Here is a 19542-nt window from a genome sequence, read left to right as displayed (position 1 = left end):
AAGCAAAAGGAACAGGCAGGTAGCAGCTGCTCAGCACTGTCTCCTGATGTCTCTCTGGGCTGTTACCTGGCCTTGAGCCACTCTGCAGGGTTCTCTTCCAAAGTGTGGGACAATTGCATCCGTGTAGGGAGCTCCTTCCCAACCTGATCTTCTGCACCACCTGCTCCAGGCAATAGCACCAGAGAGAAGAGGATCTTGGGGGCTCCCACAGCAGCCCAACACCAGTATCAGAGGGAAAAAAGTGACTTTTTCAGCTTTGAATGGTTTGAAGAGACTCATCTGAGGGGGCTGCTGGTAGTGCTGAGTCCCGACACATCTCAGGGCTGGGAGCCCATCCCTCACCCTCCCAGGCCTGCAGGGATGCTGGGCACAGCCTCAGTGCTTCCACCCCATGTCTGCAGAGCAGGGTAACCCCATCCTCAAAGGTGATCAGACAATAAATACATTTAAGGTGCACAGATTCTTCCTTACCAGGCTGGCAAAATACTTAATATCCCACTCCCAGGGTTGCTTTCTATGCTCCCTGCTGATTTCAGCATGTGCTGAAATGCAGGTATTAATGCAGGTATTGTGCTGAGTAACCAGCAGCATCCCGAATTAACCCAAGGATCCTGTTAACCTCTTAAGCCACCTGCATGGTGCTCTGACCACTCACAGCACCATAGAAATGCTGAAATGGATTAAAACTAAAGGAGGGAAGGTTTAGATGAGAGATTAGGGGGAAGTTCTTTACACAGAGAGTGGTGAGGGGCTGGAATGGGCTGCCCAGAGAGGGGATGGGTGCCCCATCCCTGGGGGTGTTCAAGGCCAGGTTGGATGGGGCCCTGGGCAACCTTGTGTAGATCCAGGCCTGGAGGTTGGTGGCCCTGCCTGTGGCAGGGGGTTGGAGCTCTGTGATCCTTGGGGTCCCTTCCAACCCAGACCAGTCTGGGAATCTTTGAAATGGGAAATGAATCCAAATTTCCTCCCCAACAAAGGTCCACTGTGTCTGACCTGCACAGGGTGAGGTCGAGGAGCTGTAAAATACAGAGCTACCTGTGCTCATTCATACATTCATTAATTACTGTGGTGGATGTTAAGGACCTGTTACCAAGGCAGACAAACCTGACCCTGCTATGACTGCAAGGAGAAGTGAGGCAGCTGGTGTTTCCTGGGGAAGAAGAGGAAGATTTTGGGGAGGTAGGAGATTTTTCCTCCCATAGAAGAAATAATTATATATATAAATCTTGTAATGGATTTTTTTTATATATAGATATATGGAGAGATCTCAGGAGCCAGCCAAAGAAGAGGGCAAGTGCTGTTGGAGACTGGGGGCTTGAGGGGACAAGAGGGAGCCACAGCAGAAGCAGGACCACCCCCCGGGGTGAGGAGGAGCGTGGTGCAGGTTTCATGCTCCTGTTGAGCCATGCAAAACCCTTTTGCTTTCCCAAGTACAAACAGATTTAAGAAGCATAGAATCAGAAACACGGGGCCATTCAAACCTGGGCTGGGCTTCGGTCCACCTCTGGCAGGACCCAGAGCCGGGCTGATTCCTGCCTTGCCTGGGGAGGTGCTGCCTGACGCTTGCTCCCCCGTTCTGCATTCGCTGGGCTTGGCAGCAACGCTCTCCTGATGACATTTTCCTTCTATCCTGAAAGCTGTCGCTTTGGGCACCGTGCCCACACTCCAGGCTTCCCAAAATGTCAGCCTTGAGCACCAGCAGCAGGAGGGGAGTATCAGGAGAGATGGAAGGAGCACTGCTGGAGCACCCACAAGCATCCCAGGGGATGGTGCGTGCTCCCCTCAAGGACCAAGGTGTGTATCCTTGCCAGCATCCTGATTTTTCCTACTCTTTACCTAAAACCAGACCTGCTTCTGCCCCCTCACCATACTCATGGTGTAGGTGAGACCCAAACCCTTTACACAAGGGAAAAAAGGCTTCTTGCTCCTCTGAGGAGGTCTTTGAGCTCTCCCGCTGCTGTGCAAGGGGGGATGCCTTAAGTGCACAAGCAGTGCTGGCCCTGTTCTCTCCCACTCAGCAGAAAGCAGATGAAGAATGTTTGCAGGAGATTAAAGGTGCTTTTTTGTGCTTATTTGAGGCTCAGCTTGCCAGAAAACCAATGCACCTTCTAGGTCTGCCTCCCATTAACCATCACCAGTAACACAGACACCAAATGAGCACCTGATGAATAAATTAGCCTCCCCTACCACAAACCATTCCCATCACCCTACAAGAAACTCCTTTCACCCCAGTTGAGCCAAGCCAGCCTGGCAGCAGCCAGCCCCACTCCCGTTAGCGCTGGGTGATTAACCTCCAGCAGAACCAGCCCAGGAAAGCCAAACAGCAATTATGCATCTCACTGGAGTTTGGATGCTTCCTAAAGGGCTCACACTGACCCTCACCAGCCTGTCTGGGCTCCTGGAGCTCTGGTTGATGGTTCTTTCTTTCTCCTTGGGCAGCACGTTTAGCACGGGTGATGCTGAGCACAGGGAGAGGCTCAGCACCCATCCACACCTCAGCATCACCCCGAGCACCAAACCCTCACTGCCCAGCCTCAGCCAACCTGCAGACCCCACCTGCCACCTCTGATTTCAATACTTTGGTAGCTGCAGCACTGGGAGACCAGCCTAGATCCTCTCTGATCGGGACCCACCCCCTCTTGCAGCCAGGGTCAGGAAAGCCCCCTCAGTGCCCAAAGGAGATTTGCTTTCCTGGGGAAAGCCCCATCCCAGCTCCCCCACACACACAAGCGCCCCAAGTCAGTGACTGTTTTTAAACAAAGCCTTTTCAAAGCCCAGATGCTCATTCAAAACTGCAGTCACCACAGACCTGCCCAGAGCTCCTAAGCTGCCCAGAGTCCACAGAACCAAAAATAAACCCCTCACCTGGCTCAAGACTAAATTTCTCTTCAAAAGCAAAAAAACACATTTAATAACAACCAGCAGAGAACAATCTACTACTTCTAGTTATGTGGGAGGGAATGAGAACTGAGTAAAGTCACCTCTTTTATCCACACCAACAAAGCATCCACCTTCACGAGCAACATCTAGCACATTGGTGAAAGGCAAGAAATCCATTTCACTCACCACAGCTCAGATGACCCCTTCCTGCAGCCTCCCTCAGCATGCAGCCATGAAGCATCAGCACCCATGGGTGCCAGGTGAGTGCTGATGGCCCCTCCACCCATAGGTGGTTCCCATCACCTTCCTCGCTGGGCCACCTCAGCATCAGCTGTGGGGTGGCTACACCCACCCTGCCCAGGGCAGAGATGAGGTGCTGGTGTTGCATCAGGCCATGAAGAGAAAGAAAATGGGTGTGGATGAGAGAGGGGTAAACCAGGGAGGAGACAAGGTGGGGGTTGTTACCATCAGTTTGTGCCAGCTGCTGGGGACACCCCGACATGTGGTCTGAGACCTGCCAGCTTGTGCCCTGGGGAGGGGTTGGGGACAGAGATGGGGGTGGCTGGGTTATGTCACCCTTTGGTTACCCCAAATTCTCTCTCTCCTGGTCAACCCTCTGTCTCAGAGAGCTGCTACATAAGGATGTGTTCCCACACCCCCACCACATGCTGAACAAGGCAGCCGGGACCATTTCCCTTCTGCATCCTTCCCTGGGTGTGTCCAACAGGGAGAAGAAACCCTTTCCCATCCCATTCCATCCTTCTGTGGTTCTTCACACGCCTCTCACCCAAGACCCTCTATCCTACATCACCTTCTCCCTTCCCAGCATGGAGGAAGCCCAGGAGGACTGATGCCCCCTCCATTAGTCATTCCCCAAAGATTTACATCCTCCCCAGGGCTTCACACACAGCTGTGGGAGAACCAGGTAGGCTCTGAGCCAGGAGAGACAAAATTCCCAGGGAGCTTTTCCCACAGTGGGTGGAGAAAATGGAGTAAAAGCTCATGAGTAAATGGAGTAAAAGCTTCATAGCCTCTCAGGGTGACACCCCAGAGTGCTGCGCATCTGTGCACCTCTGCACCTCAGTGTTGGTGCCAAGGGCACCTGCAGATCGGCCACCCTGGGAGACGTGGCCCTGCACCATGGATGAGCCAGCCTGTCTCCTGCCAGGGGTCAATGCTGGAAGCATGGCAGATGCTTGACCCCAGAATCAAGTGTAGGGCACCAAAAGGATGCTTTGCTAGTTGTCACAGGGCTGCCAGGATGTGGAACAATGACCATAAATACCCCCAAATGGTTTTTTACCCTGAGTACCGGCAGGAGACACATTCCCAGTTTCTGGCCAGAATGATCCGATGGGTCTCTTCAGCAGACTGTGTTCACCGTTGTCCCATTGGAGCCCCCTGATGCCACCCCATCATTTGCAGCACCATCCTTGACGTTCTTCTCCAAGACTGAGACAGGTTTGTGTCTCTCGTGCCTGGTGATGGCCGCTTCAATGCCCCTGAGACACAACTGCACGTCCTCCCGGAAGGAGGGGGTGTACAGCCCATAAATGACAGGGTCAGTGCACGTGTGCAGCAAGCCAAAGAGAAAGAAGCTGTGGTTGACATACTCTGGCATCTTCTGGATCATGGCTGGCTGGAACCAGTACCATAAGCCCAGGAGGTAGTACGGGGTCCAGCAGATGATGAAGGTGGCAACAATCACTATGGTCATCTTGAGTGTCTTCATGCGTGCCTTGGAGATGTGGTCATTCTGATTTCTTATCAAACCTGCCAGGGAGAGTCAAAAGGATAGCTGGAGATGGGAGAAAACCAGGAAAAGATAACCATCCATGACTGCTTCTGCCAGAGAGGGTAGAACATCTCATGGTCTGCTCCATGGCCCACAGAAAGCAGAAGATGTCAAGGAGACTGGTCAAGAGTATGTGTAAAACCCCTTAGTTGGGTTACCCCTCAAAGGGTGTTGGAAGAGACACAACAGTGCTCCAGGCTGGAGCAGGTTCAGTCATAGTGACACTAAAGGGCTGGGACCTGCTTACCTTTGTTGATCTTCAGCTGCTTACTGATCTCCCAGATGATTCGGATGTAGCAAACAATCATCACGCTCAGGGGGGTGATGTAGAGGGTGGTGAAGGTGAACATGTTGTAGACGGTTTCCTCCCAGTGCGCTCGGAAGCTCCCGTGAGTAACACACTGGGTGAAGTTCCCTCCCGGGACTGTGTGCAGGTGGAAGAGGAAAAGCTGAAATGGAGAACCAAATAATAGCTAAGGGGGTTGGAACAGGGCACCATGTCACAGAATCACAGACTGGTCTGGGTTGGAAGGGACACCAAGGATCACAGAGCTCCAACCCCCTGCCACAGGCAGGGCCACCAACTTCCAGGCCTGGAACTACACAAGGTTGCCCAGGGTCCCATCCAACCTGGCCTTGAACACCCCCAGGGATGGGGCACCACCTCTCTGGACAGCCCATTCCAGCCCCTCACCACTCTCTGTGTAAAGAGCTTCCCCCTAATATCTCATCTAACCCTTCCCTCCTTCAGCTTCACTCCATCCCCCTTGTCCTGCCAGTCTCTGCCCTTTAACAAGCTGATTCCCCTCCTGTTTCTCTGCTCCCTCCAGGGACTGGAAGGCTGCAATGAGGTCCCCCCACAGCCTTCTCTTCTCCAGGCTGGACAAGTCCAGCTCCCTCAGCCTCTCTTTGTAGGGGAGCTGCTCCAGCCCCTTGATCATCTCCGTGGCTCTTCTGAACCCTCTAAAACAGTCCCACATCTTTCTTATATTGGGAGCCCCAGCTCTGGACACAGGACTCCAGATGGGGCATCACAAGGGCAGAGCAGAGAGACACAATCCCTTCCCCGTCCCTGCTGCCACCCCTCTTGGACACTGATGTCCTGCAGATGCTCCTGGCTGTGCCTGGAGAGCACCTCCCTCCCATTCTCAGACTGGGAGAGCTGTTCCGATTACCTAATTCATGGCTAGTCCAGGATGGATGGGATCTGACAGCGTGAAATCCTGTGCTCAGCAAAGACAATCTGGTACTGGAGCCCATGGATTGGGATGGACTTGTTGAGGATCACAGATTCACAGATTCACAGGGGTTGGAAGGGACCTCCAGAGATCATTGAGTACAACCCCCTGCCAAAGCAGGGTCCCTAGGACAGGTCACACAAGTTGGTGTCCAGACAGGTCTGGAATCTCTCCAGAGAAGGAGACTCCACAGCCCCTGGGCAGCCTGTCCCAGGGCTCCCTCACCCTCACCGTGAAGTTGTTCTTCCACAAAGGAAGGATGGGGAAGCCCTTCTCCAAAACCACCCCAGCCTGGGCAAACCAGATGGGAAGGGTGCTGAGCCCTACCTGGGGTGACGCCAGGAGCACGCTGCTGGCCCAGGCCGCACGCAGCAGCAGCCCATTGCGGTGGCGAGCGCGGGAGAAGGGATGGAGGACGGCGGCGTGCCGGTCCAGGCTGATGACCACCAGCACCAGGGCCGCCGCGTACATGGCGAAGAGCTTGAGGAAGTTGAGGAGCTTGCAGGAGACGTCCCCTCCGTACCACTGCACCGTCACGTTCCACACCGCGTCCAGGGGCATCACCGCCACCGTCACCAGCAGGTCAGCCAGCGCCAGGCTGAGGATCAGCGGCCGCACGTGGGATTTCCTCCTCTTCCTCAGCAGGCTGCCGAGCACCGCCGCGTTGCTGCCCGCCGCCAGCAAGAAGAAGACGGCCGTGACGATCACTCGGACCCGCGCCGCTTGCGTGAACCGGGGCTCGACCCAGTGCCCGGGGCAGCCAGCGGCTGAGGCGTTGGTGTCCCCCTCTGTGGTGGGGCAGCGGGGAGATGCGGGGACCTGCTCGTGGCTCATCCCCTGCTGAAACGCAAGCGGGCAAGTGAAGCCCTGATCGGGGGCTGTGCAGCGTGCTGCTGCCTCCACACAAGGAGAGATGGGGGGACGTGGTGGGATCTGCACCGAGGGTGAGAGCAGCAACGTGCCCATCCCGCTCTGTCCCCTCTGTGATGCCTGTTTTGGGGAGCTGCTGCACCTCGGAGCCGCAGTGGCACTGCCTGGGTGCCCTCTGTGGCTCAAGCCCTGCTGTAGCTATAGCAATTGTTCACACAGACATATATTTTTAGCTCTTTGCAAGGCAGCTGGGAAGCGGGAGCGGTGGCCAGGACCCCGGGATGAGCTGCTGCCCACCAGCATCAGCACAGGAACGAGCTGTGCTGGAGCTGGCTGAGCCTGTGCCGAGGCGGCTGGGCTGGGTTCAAGGACTTGTCCTTCCCAAGGGGCTTTCCAAGCCGGGCTCAGGTTTTTTTAAACCCCACAGCAATTTCCACAAGCATGTTAAACATCCACAGGCCACCTCGGTCTCCAGCACTGGACCCAGGGTGGTGGTTAGGAGTGCTTGGGGGGTGGCTAGGAGGTGAGAAGTGACATCCCATGCTGTCCTGGCACATGCCAGCAGCACTTGGGAGAGGGTCACAGTGGCATTTAGGAGCCTGGATTTGGGGCAGCACCTGCTCAGCACCTCCATTCCTTTGTCTTCGGGAGGTGAAGATAGAAACACACCCACGCAGGGGGTGCCTGGGGGTGTGGTGGTCCCCCACACTTGATTTCATTGCCCTCTCCACCCACCCCCCCAAGCACAACCAACCTGGGCACCACTCACATCTCAAGGGCAAATACTTCCAGCTCTCAGGGACACGAGCTGTTAACAGTCCCAGCTGCAGGTAGGGTCGGTCTCTGACTCAAGCACCCTCTGGTTTTCTGAGACCAAAATAATTCACCCCCCACCTCTGCCCAAAGAAAACAAGCCATGGAGATAATCTGTCTCCCCAGCTCTGTGGGATGGAGGTGCTGGCACCTTGCAGCAAGTTGCCCTCCTCCCACCCACCACCCATATCCCAATACCCTGAAAGTGAGCCCCCTTGCCACCTTTGCCCCCCCCCTCTCCTTCATCCCCCCCAGATCAACCCAACAAGCAAGCAACAGAAAGAAAAGGCAGTTAAAAAGTACAGAGCTGCTTGCTGTCTGTTTGGGAGAAACACAGGGAAAACCCACACCGAGGTCTGGATTTATCCCAGCTGATGGGAACGTACCTGGCCCCGAGAGAAGATCCTCCTCCTTCTTTCCTCTGGGTCTCCCACAGTACCAAGTCAGGATGCTCCAGTGTGTCTTTGTATCACATCCCTGCAACAAACCCCCTCAAAGCAGCAAAATTCCCCCTCGCCAGCAGCAGAGCCCGGAGCTAACGCTGGGTTTAGCAGGCATCTGGAGACGGCAGCGCTGATGCAAACATCCCCTGCACCAGCAAACCAGGAGGTGGGTACCCACGGGCAGCCCAGCTCAGGCAGCTCCTGGTATTTCACCCTTGGGTAGGGGCTGGCATCCCTGCCCTTGAGTGCTTAACGAGCTGTCCTCTCCCAGGCTTAATGAGCAGGCGGCGGGGACGATGAGAAAAACACCGTACTGCAAGATTCAAGATGCTGTGGCCAAACGTGGCCCTGTCAGGGATCCGTGCCAACACTCCCTGCATCAGTTTTCTATAAATACAGGAAAATGAGTTAATTATCCCTGGAGTTAGTGATGAACATCCCGTTGCTCAGACAACCAGGAGACTCGTGGCACTCACAGACACGCGCACACCCACCCCGGCGATGCTCCTGGACCACACAGGTTCGTGGGAGCATCACAGATGAACACGGGTACGTGCCTGGACTGGGAATGGTGTAAGGAGGGAATTAATGAGGAGAGACTCGGGTCATTTTGTCATCTTAATGAACACGCTCTTTCCTCTGGGCTCTTACCAGTTCCCACCTTGTTCTTCTTGCATTTCTTCCAGCGGAACACAGGGAGAACTTTGATGTGTGGCACAAAACCCTTGGAGGGATGAGGAGCTCACAAGGGCTTAAAACCCACGATGTGTGATGTGAGGCCAGGGAGGGGACACGAGGACACCCTGCTCCTCTGGCCCGAGGGAGCTGGGGGATGACAAAGGGCCCAGCCCCAAGCCCTGCGCCAGCAAACACGCTCCCATCAGGGGGCTTTAATTACGTGGGAACAGACCTTCCCATCTCCCAGCCTTGTTAAATTAAGAAGTATGCAGCATAGAGGGAAGCTGCAGGTCCCAGGCTGGTGAAGGTGGCTCTGCCTTGTTCCCTGAGAAGACCAGTTTCATATTCTGGGAGAGGAGGTGGGTTTTTTCCATCATTAAATCTATTTCCACTTATTTTCGGAAGGAAATGCCAAGCTGTGAGGCAGGGGAAGGGATTGCACCATCCCTCAGGCTGATCTGCTTGCAGGAGCACTCCTAGGCACAGTAAAAATGGAGGGTTTTTTTTCCCCCTTTGTGAGTTTAAGACTCAAATCGTGTGGCAGAGAGATCCTGAGACCCCGGGGATGCTGCAGGCGCTGGACCACATCAGCCCTTAAGGCTGGAACTTGGTTTCAAAGCTGTTTAACAACTGGCACCAGGACATCCCTCCGGAGGGGAACACCAGCTCTCCCAGTCCCAATGGAGTCTGGATGAATCCCCAAAGCCACAGCAGGCAGAGAAGGGCAGGGGAAGACACCCGACAAGCACCAACCATCCCTGCCACACAGCTAGGGGGGACCGTCCCCATCACTTCCTTACCTGGCATCACCTGCTGGCACCATGAGAACGAGCCTGGTCCCTGAGGGGAAAAAAAAAACCCATAGAAACCACAAAGAAGTTGGGTGGCAGCCCATTTATTACAGCAGCCTCCTCCTCCTTACTTCAGCCTCCTGCTTAATGCTGAGATTAACTCGGCCCCACACGCTCATCCTTCTTTTTCCTTTCATTTAGCTCTTGCACCTGCACAAAGAGCAATTAAATAGCAAGTCAGGAATGTATTCCCTGTTTGTCCTCCTTCCCTGCTGGCTGCCTTTTTGTCTAGAAATGTCCTCTCCATCCCCAACTGTATGATGCAAGAGAGGGACAGGATTTTTCTCAGGAGCCATAAACCTCACTCATGCCACAACAAAGCCTTTGGTCCCTGTTCAGAGAAGATTTTTGGAGCATACCATCACATAGCAATGTCCTGGGCATGCATCAGCAAGAAGTCTTATTCTAAGGGTGGGGTCCCTTAGTAAAATGACTCTTTTTCTCCAGCATTTGCACAGTTACCCCCTTGTGTTTGGGTTTTTTCTACCCCCCCCCCCCCACTTGTCTCCTCAAAGGTCAGCTTGGATGTTGTCTGCTCAGCAGCCTTCAGCTGAGGCTCCCAACACACTGGTTTAGCCATCAGAGGGTTTTTGGTCCCCAGGATTAGGAAACAGTGCTGGCAGGCACGGCTTGTTTCCATACACCCCAGCGTGGCTTTTTCCGAAATCCCTTCCTTTTGGGATGCTGCCCCAGTACATCCCCCAGAGATGCTGCCCAGCCTTGGGTCACAGGGAGTCAGAGCATCTCCAGGCTCCCCAAAACAGCACTTTTCTCCCCACATCCATACAGATCATGCTAGGATGCCAGAGGAAGCAGAAACCAGAGAGCCACACCAGGTAGGACAGCCCCAGCAATGATTTTTCACATGAGCAGACCTTAACCAGGAGCACAAACACTGTGTTTTTCCATTGGGAATCCTCTATAAACTGGGATCTCATGCAGGGAAAACAGCACAGGATATAATTTCCATCAACTCAGCACAGAGGCAGACAGACAGCCTGCTGCCATTGGTCCCTATAAACCACTGTTGGGGTCCTGGCTTCACAAAAAGAGCCCCCTAAAAAATTATGTATTCCTGGAGCTGGGCATAACAGGGAGCAACAATGGCTCTTTTTCAAGCAGAGCACCCATTACTTGTACCCTCAGCCCCAGCACCCTCAGCCCAGGCAGGTGCCACTGCCAGCCTGGCTGTCCTAAAAATTCCCTTTTGCTCAGAAAAACCTCATGATTTCTGAGTTTTTAATGCTGATTTATTTATCCCATCCCCCCCCCCTTCCAATTCTTCTCCTCCTCCTCCAAGCCTTGAATTGTCTCAGGAACAGCTCGTCCAAGGAAATTTTTGTCTCATACTGGACTCGAAACAGAAAGTCTAGTCAGGGACATCTGACATGCAGTGTTTTTGTGAGTAAATACCAGCGTCCATGAAGTCATTTCCCGGGGTTAGAAATGAGCTCACCTCTGGAACAGCTTCTCTCCTTACCCAAAGTTCACAAGTCAAGCGGTTGTCAAGCTCTCCCAGGGTTTTTTTTTTATACTTCCCATTAAAAACCAGTGTCAGGGCTGCGTGCGGTGCTGGTGCCACCTCCGGGTGGATGGCTCGGATGGACCCTGGGCATCGGCTGTTGTGCAGCATCACCCTAAATTCCCTGAGAGCTTTGCAGAGGATCCAAGCTCAGCGGTGACCGAGGATAAGCCAGCGGCTCATTCTGCCTGCTCACCCGGCCCTGGCTGCTCTGCAGAGTCTGCCAAGGGCTGATAATTGCTGTCCCTCGTGGGGATAATCTGGGTCATCCCATCCCCCTCCTAAAAGTCCTGGTTTGAGTGGGAGGGATGGATCTCTCCTGTCCATGGGGCTCAGGATCTCAATAAACTGTGACTTGGTCCATATCTTAGTGGAATGGCACGCTGTTCCTGACTGGAGACCTCACTGGTAAAATCCCTTCCCTGGGGACATCACACCATCAGGCAGTGGTCCTGAGCAAAACACGGGCTCCCTGCTTAAACCCACTGTCCATCTTTGAATACCCTGGCTGGTACTCCTGGTGTGCATCATGCTGGACATCCAAATCATATATCCAGCCAGGATGGTATCCAGGAAAAGGACCACACTGGCAGGGGAGCCCAGGTGTCCAGAGCTCATCCCCAGAGGTGCTCCAAATTTACATCTTCCCACGCAGAGCAGCAGCTGCCAGCGTCTTTCCTCCATCTTTCACCAGAACACCCGGGCCAGAGCAAAATCCCCCTTCTCTAACCTGAAGGAGGGAAGGTTTAGATGAGATATTAGGGGGAAGTTCTTTACAGAGAGAGTGGTGAGGGGCTGGAACAGGCTGCCCAGAGAGGGGGTGGGTGCCCCATCCCTGGGAGTGTTCAAGACCAGGTTGGATGGGGCCCTGGGCAACCTTGTGTAGCTCCAGGCCTGGAGGTTGGTGTCCCTGCCTGTGGCAGGGGGTTGGAGCTCTGTGATCCTTGGGGTCCCTTCCAACTCAAACCATTTTATGATTCCTCATCTCTACACGAAGTGAGAGATAAGACTGAGTTTACCACCCTGAACCAAACCCTGAGATCAAACTCCAGAAAACACGTTGATCTTTGGTGCTGAGCCCCATCCGCTCGGTGCCAAGCGCTAAAGCCTGGATGTGTGTGTGCATCACTGCTCCACCCACAATTCATCCTTCCCATGGCAGCTTCGCTTCCTTGCCCAAGCTGGACATCCTGCTGAGGGGAATTATTTGGGAAGTCGCTGGTCCTGTGATGCTCCTGTCACCAGCAAACCAGAAGAATCACCCACAGGCTCAATGGAGGGGCAGCAGGTTTCCTTTGGGTCCATCACACACCAACCTGGCTTTTGCTGCTCTCGCTGGGAATTTTGCTTGAGCTGGATGAAATGATGAAATCCCAGTGTTTTCGTTGTGACTAACCCATGGAAGTGAACAATTTTGCCCTTGTTTTGGGATGTTTTAGTCGCTCTCCTTGTCTTTGCCTTTCATACCCACTTTTACCCTCTTTTTCTTCTTTAATCTCTGCAGGACCTGCCCATCGCATTGCTCCAAACATCCAATGTCCTCCTGTCCCCATCTTCCCAAACTGGGCTGTGTGCCCCAAGGCCATGGTTCAGCACTTCAGCAGGAGCAAGAAGCAGGGAAAACCTACCCTGGCACCTCTTTCCCCGGGGTTTGGTATCTCCAAGGCCCAGAAACACCCCTGGGTGAGGTGGATGTGGGGACGCGACTGCATTTAGGAAAGGATCGGTGGCTGTGCAGGGAGAGATACCATTCATGCTGAGTTAAATGAGCTGGGGGAATGTAACTTGTGTTCTCCCATCCTGTTTGTACCCTCCTGCTTGAATCCTGCTCCTGGCTGAGCCTCAGGACCACAGGACCCTGGTGTCCCTTGGGATGATCACCGGTGCTGACATCTCCTCCTGGCTGGCTTGGGCCTCCCAGGAAAACATTTCTGATGCGATGCCAGGAGCTTAACAACAAGTTTTTCTTGGGAAGGGCTTATCTCCTGCACTGTCTTCCCAACCCACTCCCAGCAGTTTGCATCTCAGCCTGCCCCATGTTGGACAAGCCTAAGGTTGGACAAGCCCTTTCCTTCGGCAGCCCTTGGCCCCTACCAAACACTCCTGCCCTTGCTGCCGGCAAATGCACTGTTACCCTCCACCGAAAGCTGATACAGGCACAACGGAGCCGGGGAATCCCAGCAGTGCTGGAATTAGCTGGGCAGAGACCGGTTTGTCTGAGCATGCCTGCAGCATGATGCACAAGGTCGGGTTGCCCCCATGCCCACAGGCGCTCCGGGAAGGGGAGGCGTTTCCGTGTCGGGGAGGCGTTTCCATGTCCTCCTTCGCCAGTGCAGATGCTGGGAAACTCTTTCAGAGCTGAAATTTGGAGCTGGATCAGTCCCTGTCACCCCCAGTCCGGGCTCAGCTCCACATTGCTCAGTGCAATAATTAACCTGGAGTAAATTCACGTACGCTTTAATGAAGAGTCCCCACCGCCTGCCCAGTTCAAGCCCAAGGAGATGCTCATCCACATGCTAAAAAGCGGCTTCTCTTATCCTTCAGCCTCACAGCCAACACCAGATCTGCTGCTCCAGGTCACACAGGTTACACCTCTCCCCCACACTGGTGTAAATCAGCCACAACCTGCCCTCACCACAACGTAGCCTACACCAAAGAAATCAAGGAGGAGAAGGCACAGATGGGACCAGGGAGCACTCTCCTGTGGAGGGGGGCTGCCCTCTCTGTCGACACGGGTGCACAGCCCAGAGCCCATCCCAACGCCAGTAAAGAAGAGCAATAAATTCAGGATTTCTTCAGGAGCAATTAATTGCCCAAAGCAACATGCGTTTCCACACAGGACAGTCTTTGTCCACTGAACCCTCTCCAGAGCTAAAGCAAACAGCTGCCGGGGCCATGGATTATTGCTCTGCTCCTGCTCTTCCTCTGTGGTTTAAATGTCCCCATTGAGGTGCTGCCCTGGCTTGGTCCTCACCACGTTCCCATCGCGCCCCTTCGCATCCTGTGACCACGTTTCCATCACCCATCTGATGTTGCACAAGAGCTTGGGCCCTGCTGCCAACCAGCATCCACCAGCTGCGCGTTCCCAGCAAGTCCTGGTGTTGCAGTGGCACGGGGTGCTGTGATGGAGCCCTGCAAGTGTCCCCCAGGAGTTCATACTACAGGCACAGCACAGCAAGCTGGCTGGGACGTGCGTTACTCATGGAGGGCTTGAAAGTAACGGCCTTCTCCACCTCCCAGAGAGTTTCTAAAGGAGCCAGAATGCTCAACTTAACTTCCCCAGCTCAGCAATGTAATTAAAAAGGGATTCACTACTGTGACACTTCTGACTCTCTCATAGCATCTCCCATCTCTTCCCTTCCCGGCTGCGATGGGGAAGGAGAGACGACAGGGGCAGGCACAGCATCCAGCAGGGAAACCCTGGGGAGACCCTTCGGGGTCCGGATGTCCCAGTGGGCAGCACAGCCTTCCTTCCACAGGCAGTAGGGGCTGGGTGCAGGGCTGTGCAACTGCAGCCAGGATCACAGAGTCACTGGGTTGGAAAACACCTTTAAGATCATTGAGTCCAACCATTCCTGTCCTAAGCTAAACCATATCCCTAAGTACCTCATCTACTCATCTGTTCAACACACCTAGGGAAGGTGACTCAGCTGCCTCCCTGGGCAGCCTGTGCCACAGCCCCACAACTCATTCAGGGAATAACTTTCCCCTCATATCTGATCTGACCCTGCCCTGGGGCAGCTTGAGGCCATTTCCCCTTGTCCCATCTCCTGTCCCCTGGCTGAAGAGACCATTGCCCACCTCTCTGCACCCTCCTGTCAGGTCAGTGTAGGTGGTGATAAGGTCTCCCCTCAGCCTCCTCTTCTCCAGGCTGAACAGCCCCAGCTCTCTCAGCTGCTCCTCATACAATTTTCCCTTCAGCCCCTTCCCCAGCCTGGTTGCCCTTCTCTGGACATGCTCCAGGACCTCGATGCCCTTCTTGTAGTGAGGAGCACAGAACTGGACACAGCACTTGAGGTGCAGCCTCACCAATGCTGAGTACATGCAGGCAGCAGCCCCTCAGATGAGAGCAGCACCCTGCAAAAGCACTAGAAAAAACCCTTTTCCTTGGCAGATGTGACCACAGAGCAGGGGGCACCCCCAGTTTTACACACCAGCACTGTTCCAGGGGGAACAGTGCTGTTGCACCCATGCCAGCAGATATTTGGGAGCTCAGCCCATGGCCAGACTCCACAAGCAGCATGGCCACAGCTACTTGCCCTTCCCCTTTTCCCCCTCCAGAGCTCAAATCCAGTCTTTCCCTGGCCCCAGCTTCCAGGTTGTCCCCCCTCCATGGTGCTTTCAGCATCTGCTTCATGAACTATGTACATGGAGCTCAGCACCACTGAGCCGCTTTAGCTCCTAAGCAGATCCCGCAGGGGCTGGGGAAAGGTCCACTCACTCCTCTTCTCCCAGCCGCAGCCTGTAAATCCTCACCCCCACAATCAAAACAAACCCTGGTAGTTAATTTTGCAGGCTCTTTTCCAAAGCTTTTAGGCAGCTGGAGTGGGATTTTGTGCTGATGAAGCAGTGGAGGAGGGCTTAAGCTGAACAATATTGCGGTGGCTGCGAGGTTTGCTGGTGGTTCAGAGCTCAGAGCGAGCCCCCGGGAACCTGCTGCATCTCCAAGTTCTCCTGCAAACCATGGAAATCGCCAGTCCTGCTCCTGGGATAGCAAAACAGGGTTTTAAAAACAACATTAGCCACCCCTGGAGCATGGCTGGAGAAATGCCGGGAGCCAGGAGCTTAACGAAATCCCATCTCCCGGCTCCTAAACCATACAAACTTCCCCAAAGTGTTTGGGATGGAACAAAGTCATCAATCAGTTATTTTAACTCCCATCTCCGTAAACAGGAGCGAGCCCAGAAGCACACAGCAGGGGAAAATAACTGTCAGCTCCCTTTGATGGAGCAAAGAGGGTGCGGGGAGGGAGGATGGAGGCAGCTGGCAGGGAGCTGAGCACGTTGCTGGCCACGAAGGGCATCTCATGGGCCTCACAGCCCCCAAATCCCAGAGAGCAGCCCCAGTATCCCCGCTGCCCTCCCAGCACGGTGCAGTCGGCTTTTGGTGATAGTCACTCTACCAATGCAATATCAGAAAGGGCAGGAGGCACAAATAGCTGGGATAAACCTCACTGGCTAGTTTTCCCCTGGATCTATCAGAGGGATGCAAGGAGAACAACAGAAGCAATACGAAGGAGCATGGAGAGGGAGGTGATGTTGCACCACCAGCTATCCCAATCCTCTCATCCTGCCCCAGCCTCAGCACTGGTGGGGGGAGCATTGAGCATGGCAGAATCTCCAGAAGTACGTTATGGCTTTGTAATTACAAATCAGCCATGAAATCATGGAAAAATCCCATGAGAGATGGAGAGGGGCCCTGGGGGTTAATTCGGGAGGGGAATGCAGAGCTGTGGCTCTGCTGCACTGATATTTTGGCTGGGAAACATCAGCCTTGGAGAGCTGAACCCACACCCAGAAAGACAAGGCTGGTTTGGTCCAGGTTGCATCCTTCCCCACCAGCCAAGGTCACTACAGCTCTGCAGAGCAACTGTCCTGAACATGGGGCAGCACCTTGCTCATCCCCTCTATCCCACAGGTTGGGGCATCATCCACCCTGGGCAGACAGAAAGCAGCTGAGCATCTCCCAGAACCGGGGTGTAGCCAGTGGTGCTCAGTGCTGGAAACATCTGGGGCTCTGCTCATGCTGCTCCATCCACCGTCAGCCACGTCCTGTCACCACAGTGAGGGATGGCCAAGCCAAGAGAGATTGCACAACCCAACTGCTCCAGGGACTCGGCTCTCACATGAACTCGCGTGTCCCAGACGTGCTCCCGAACGCGCACACGTGTCTCCTGAGCTCCTCTTGCAGGAGCCACGCTGGGGAGGAGACACCTGCGCTGAGGAGGCTGCAAAATCCCATGTAGAAACCCCTGTGGCTGGGCTAGAAATAATGCCTGGTGTCCTTAAAATAAAGGATAACACCCGCCTTCTGCAGAAGAACATCCTGTCACCCTGCAGTGGGACCCATGGGAGTCGATGCCAGCACGTGCCAAGCAGCCTGCAGGACCAGAGCCACTTGCTGAGGTGCCGGCGCTGTACCAGGGACAAGCTGGCCATGGAGGGAGATAGGTGTCATCCAGGGAAGGTTGATCCCTTGCTTTCAGTCTCAACACCTTTCCCACATCTTGTCTTGATGACGGTGGGGAAATGCGGCCAAGCTCTGTGTTTATCTCGTAGATCCAGGGCCCTTGGCTTGCCAGGCACACCTTGCCCACCGGATAAATACTCCACCATTCTTTGGTACATCTCAGGTGGTTGTTTTTCCCCCTTTCCCCTCGTAAACATAAACAGGAACCAGTGCCAACCACTGCTAGTTATATTTTATGTGACACCTTGATGGATGTTCCTCTTGCACCGCTCCCTCTGGCAGCGGGGCCGGCAAGGATTACTAAGAGGCAGCCCAGGACACTGCTAACACATCTCCCTGGCCACCCCTCCCCATCCCACAGGGATAGCTGCTGCCACGCACTGACCACGCTGCCACACCAGGCTTGCGGGACACTGATGGCACAGCCCCACCGTGTCCGGTGCTGTGTGTGCAGGTGGCAGCTGCTCACACACGGCCACGAGCCCCCAGCCAGGACCAGCTGCCATGAATTACGTGGGAATAATGGGACTGCAGAGGGAGGAAGGACCTGGGAGGGTTAAAGCCAGCCTGGGGCAGGTGTGGAGCTCTGGTTAAGGGTCATTTCTAGATCTCCCCATGGCTTGAGTGAGACTCGGTGACATTTATTTGTAGGGGTGGTTCTACCTCTGCAGCCCTGCGCTACCCCAGGTGTCCAAACCAACTTATCTGGCTTTGTCCCACATCCTCACATCCCTGCAGCATCCTCATTTGACCCCTGCCAGAGCTGAGATGAGCCTGGGCAGCGCAGGGGATGGCACCGAACTGAGCCCTTGCCCCATGCCTACAAGACACAGGAACCCCTCCAGGCAATGCAGGGTGGGCACTGTATTTGCCCCAAACCAGATGAGAACCAAAAAGCACCCCCAAAACTCACTGCACCACTTGTCCAGACTCTCTATCTCCATCTTCAACACCTGACAGCATCTGTGTGGGACCCAGACCCAGGGCAAACCCCTAAGAGTGACGGTGCCATACTGGGATGCGGTGCCCATGCCAGGACACGGTACCCACACCATGCTGTGCTGGCAGCAGCACCCTGCTGTGCCACAGCTTCACCACCAGCCTCGGCGGCTGCTGTTTCACCGAGGGCTTGTGTTTACCCTCACCTTGTTACGGGATTATTCAGGCTGTGGTTTCCTCGCTCGCCCGGTCTGTTTTCGCTCAGCGGCCGGTGGCTCGCTGCCATCCCCTAAGCTACACGCCGGGCTATATAAGCGACCTCACTGCCTCGGCTGCGGGGAGGCTCGCACACAGCCCAGCTCAGCGGCAGCACCGGGGAGGGCTTGGTAAGCTGTAACTCTCTCTCTGTCTATCTGTCTGTCTATCTTCTACCCCAACCAGCTGCACCACCCTTAAACCTGGGGCTGAGGAGCCCTTACCTTGCTCCTGGGACTGCAGCCGGGCTGGTGACTCCACAGCGAGGGGATAAGACTCACCTTAATTGGGGTTTTTATGGTTCTTGTGGGTAAGAGAGAAAGCAACAACAGCCAGCCCAGCTCAGGCTCCCCCCTTCAGCCCAGCAGTTATGTAATTCGGCTGTGTAATTAATGCAGTGTAATTAAGAGCGGCTGTGATTGAGGGTGAGGTGGAAATTAATTGATGGGCATTTGAAGGTGCTGAGTCCCAACTATCAGGTTTGGGGTAGGGTTATGGGATGGCTGGAGCTGAGGGGGTTTTAGGAGGGGACGGTGTTTTGCTCACATGGGGGTGTTTGATCTCCCGTGGCTCCAAAGAGGGGACGTGAGCAATACTGAACCCTCCCCATCACCAGGATCCAGCCATACGAAACCCACTCCCTACACCCCCCCAAATCTTCCCCAGCATCGCATGTCCCGGAGAAAGAGGGATGCATCCCACAATGTAAACCCAGCACCGAACAAGTCTCAGCCAGCTCCTAAAATAGCTGCCAAGTGGGAAACAGGCTTTCAGGCTGGATTAATTTTTCCTGGTTATTGTCTGGCTGTGAGTTCACAACCCCCCCGTGAGCCCACAAAGCACCGCTCATGTGTTGCTTGTTATTTTTGCTTGACTGGGATTTGCTGAGCCAGAATCAAAGCATTTCCCAGCCCCACATTCCCCAGTCTCGGATCTCGGAGGGGATGGTTAATACAGTTTACAAATACCAGGGTGTTCCTGGTGCCGGCTGCTCTGTGTCAGCCTCGTTTTATGGGTAAACTGAGGCACGGTAAGGCTGAGGCTACGAGTTTGTTAATTTGGTGTGTGT

At 54.5% G+C, this 19542-nt stretch overlaps 1 protein-coding gene across 1 annotated transcript; it reads right to left on the bottom strand.

Moving 5' to 3' along the window:
• Positions 1-4243: 4243 nt before the first annotated feature.
• LOC311194816 (gonadotropin-releasing hormone II receptor-like) lies at positions 4244-6747 on the bottom strand (the record flags this gene model as incomplete). The annotated part of the gene is made up of 3 exons (XM_084268033.1): positions 4244-4653; positions 4923-5124; positions 6241-6747. The coding sequence occupies 3 exons, from the start codon at positions 6745-6747 to the stop codon at positions 4244-4246; spliced, it is 1119 nt and encodes a 372-aa protein (XP_084124159.1).
• Between the last annotated feature and the right edge of the window lie 12795 nt (positions 6748-19542).

Source organism: Gallinula chloropus, assembly GCF_964237585.1.
Source record: "Gallinula chloropus genome assembly, chromosome: 9".
Lineage (NCBI taxonomy): Eukaryota > Metazoa > Chordata > Aves > Gruiformes > Rallidae > Gallinula > Gallinula chloropus.
Note: the sequence above shows the minus strand (reverse complement) of the source record. Positions and strands in the feature narration are given on the sequence as shown.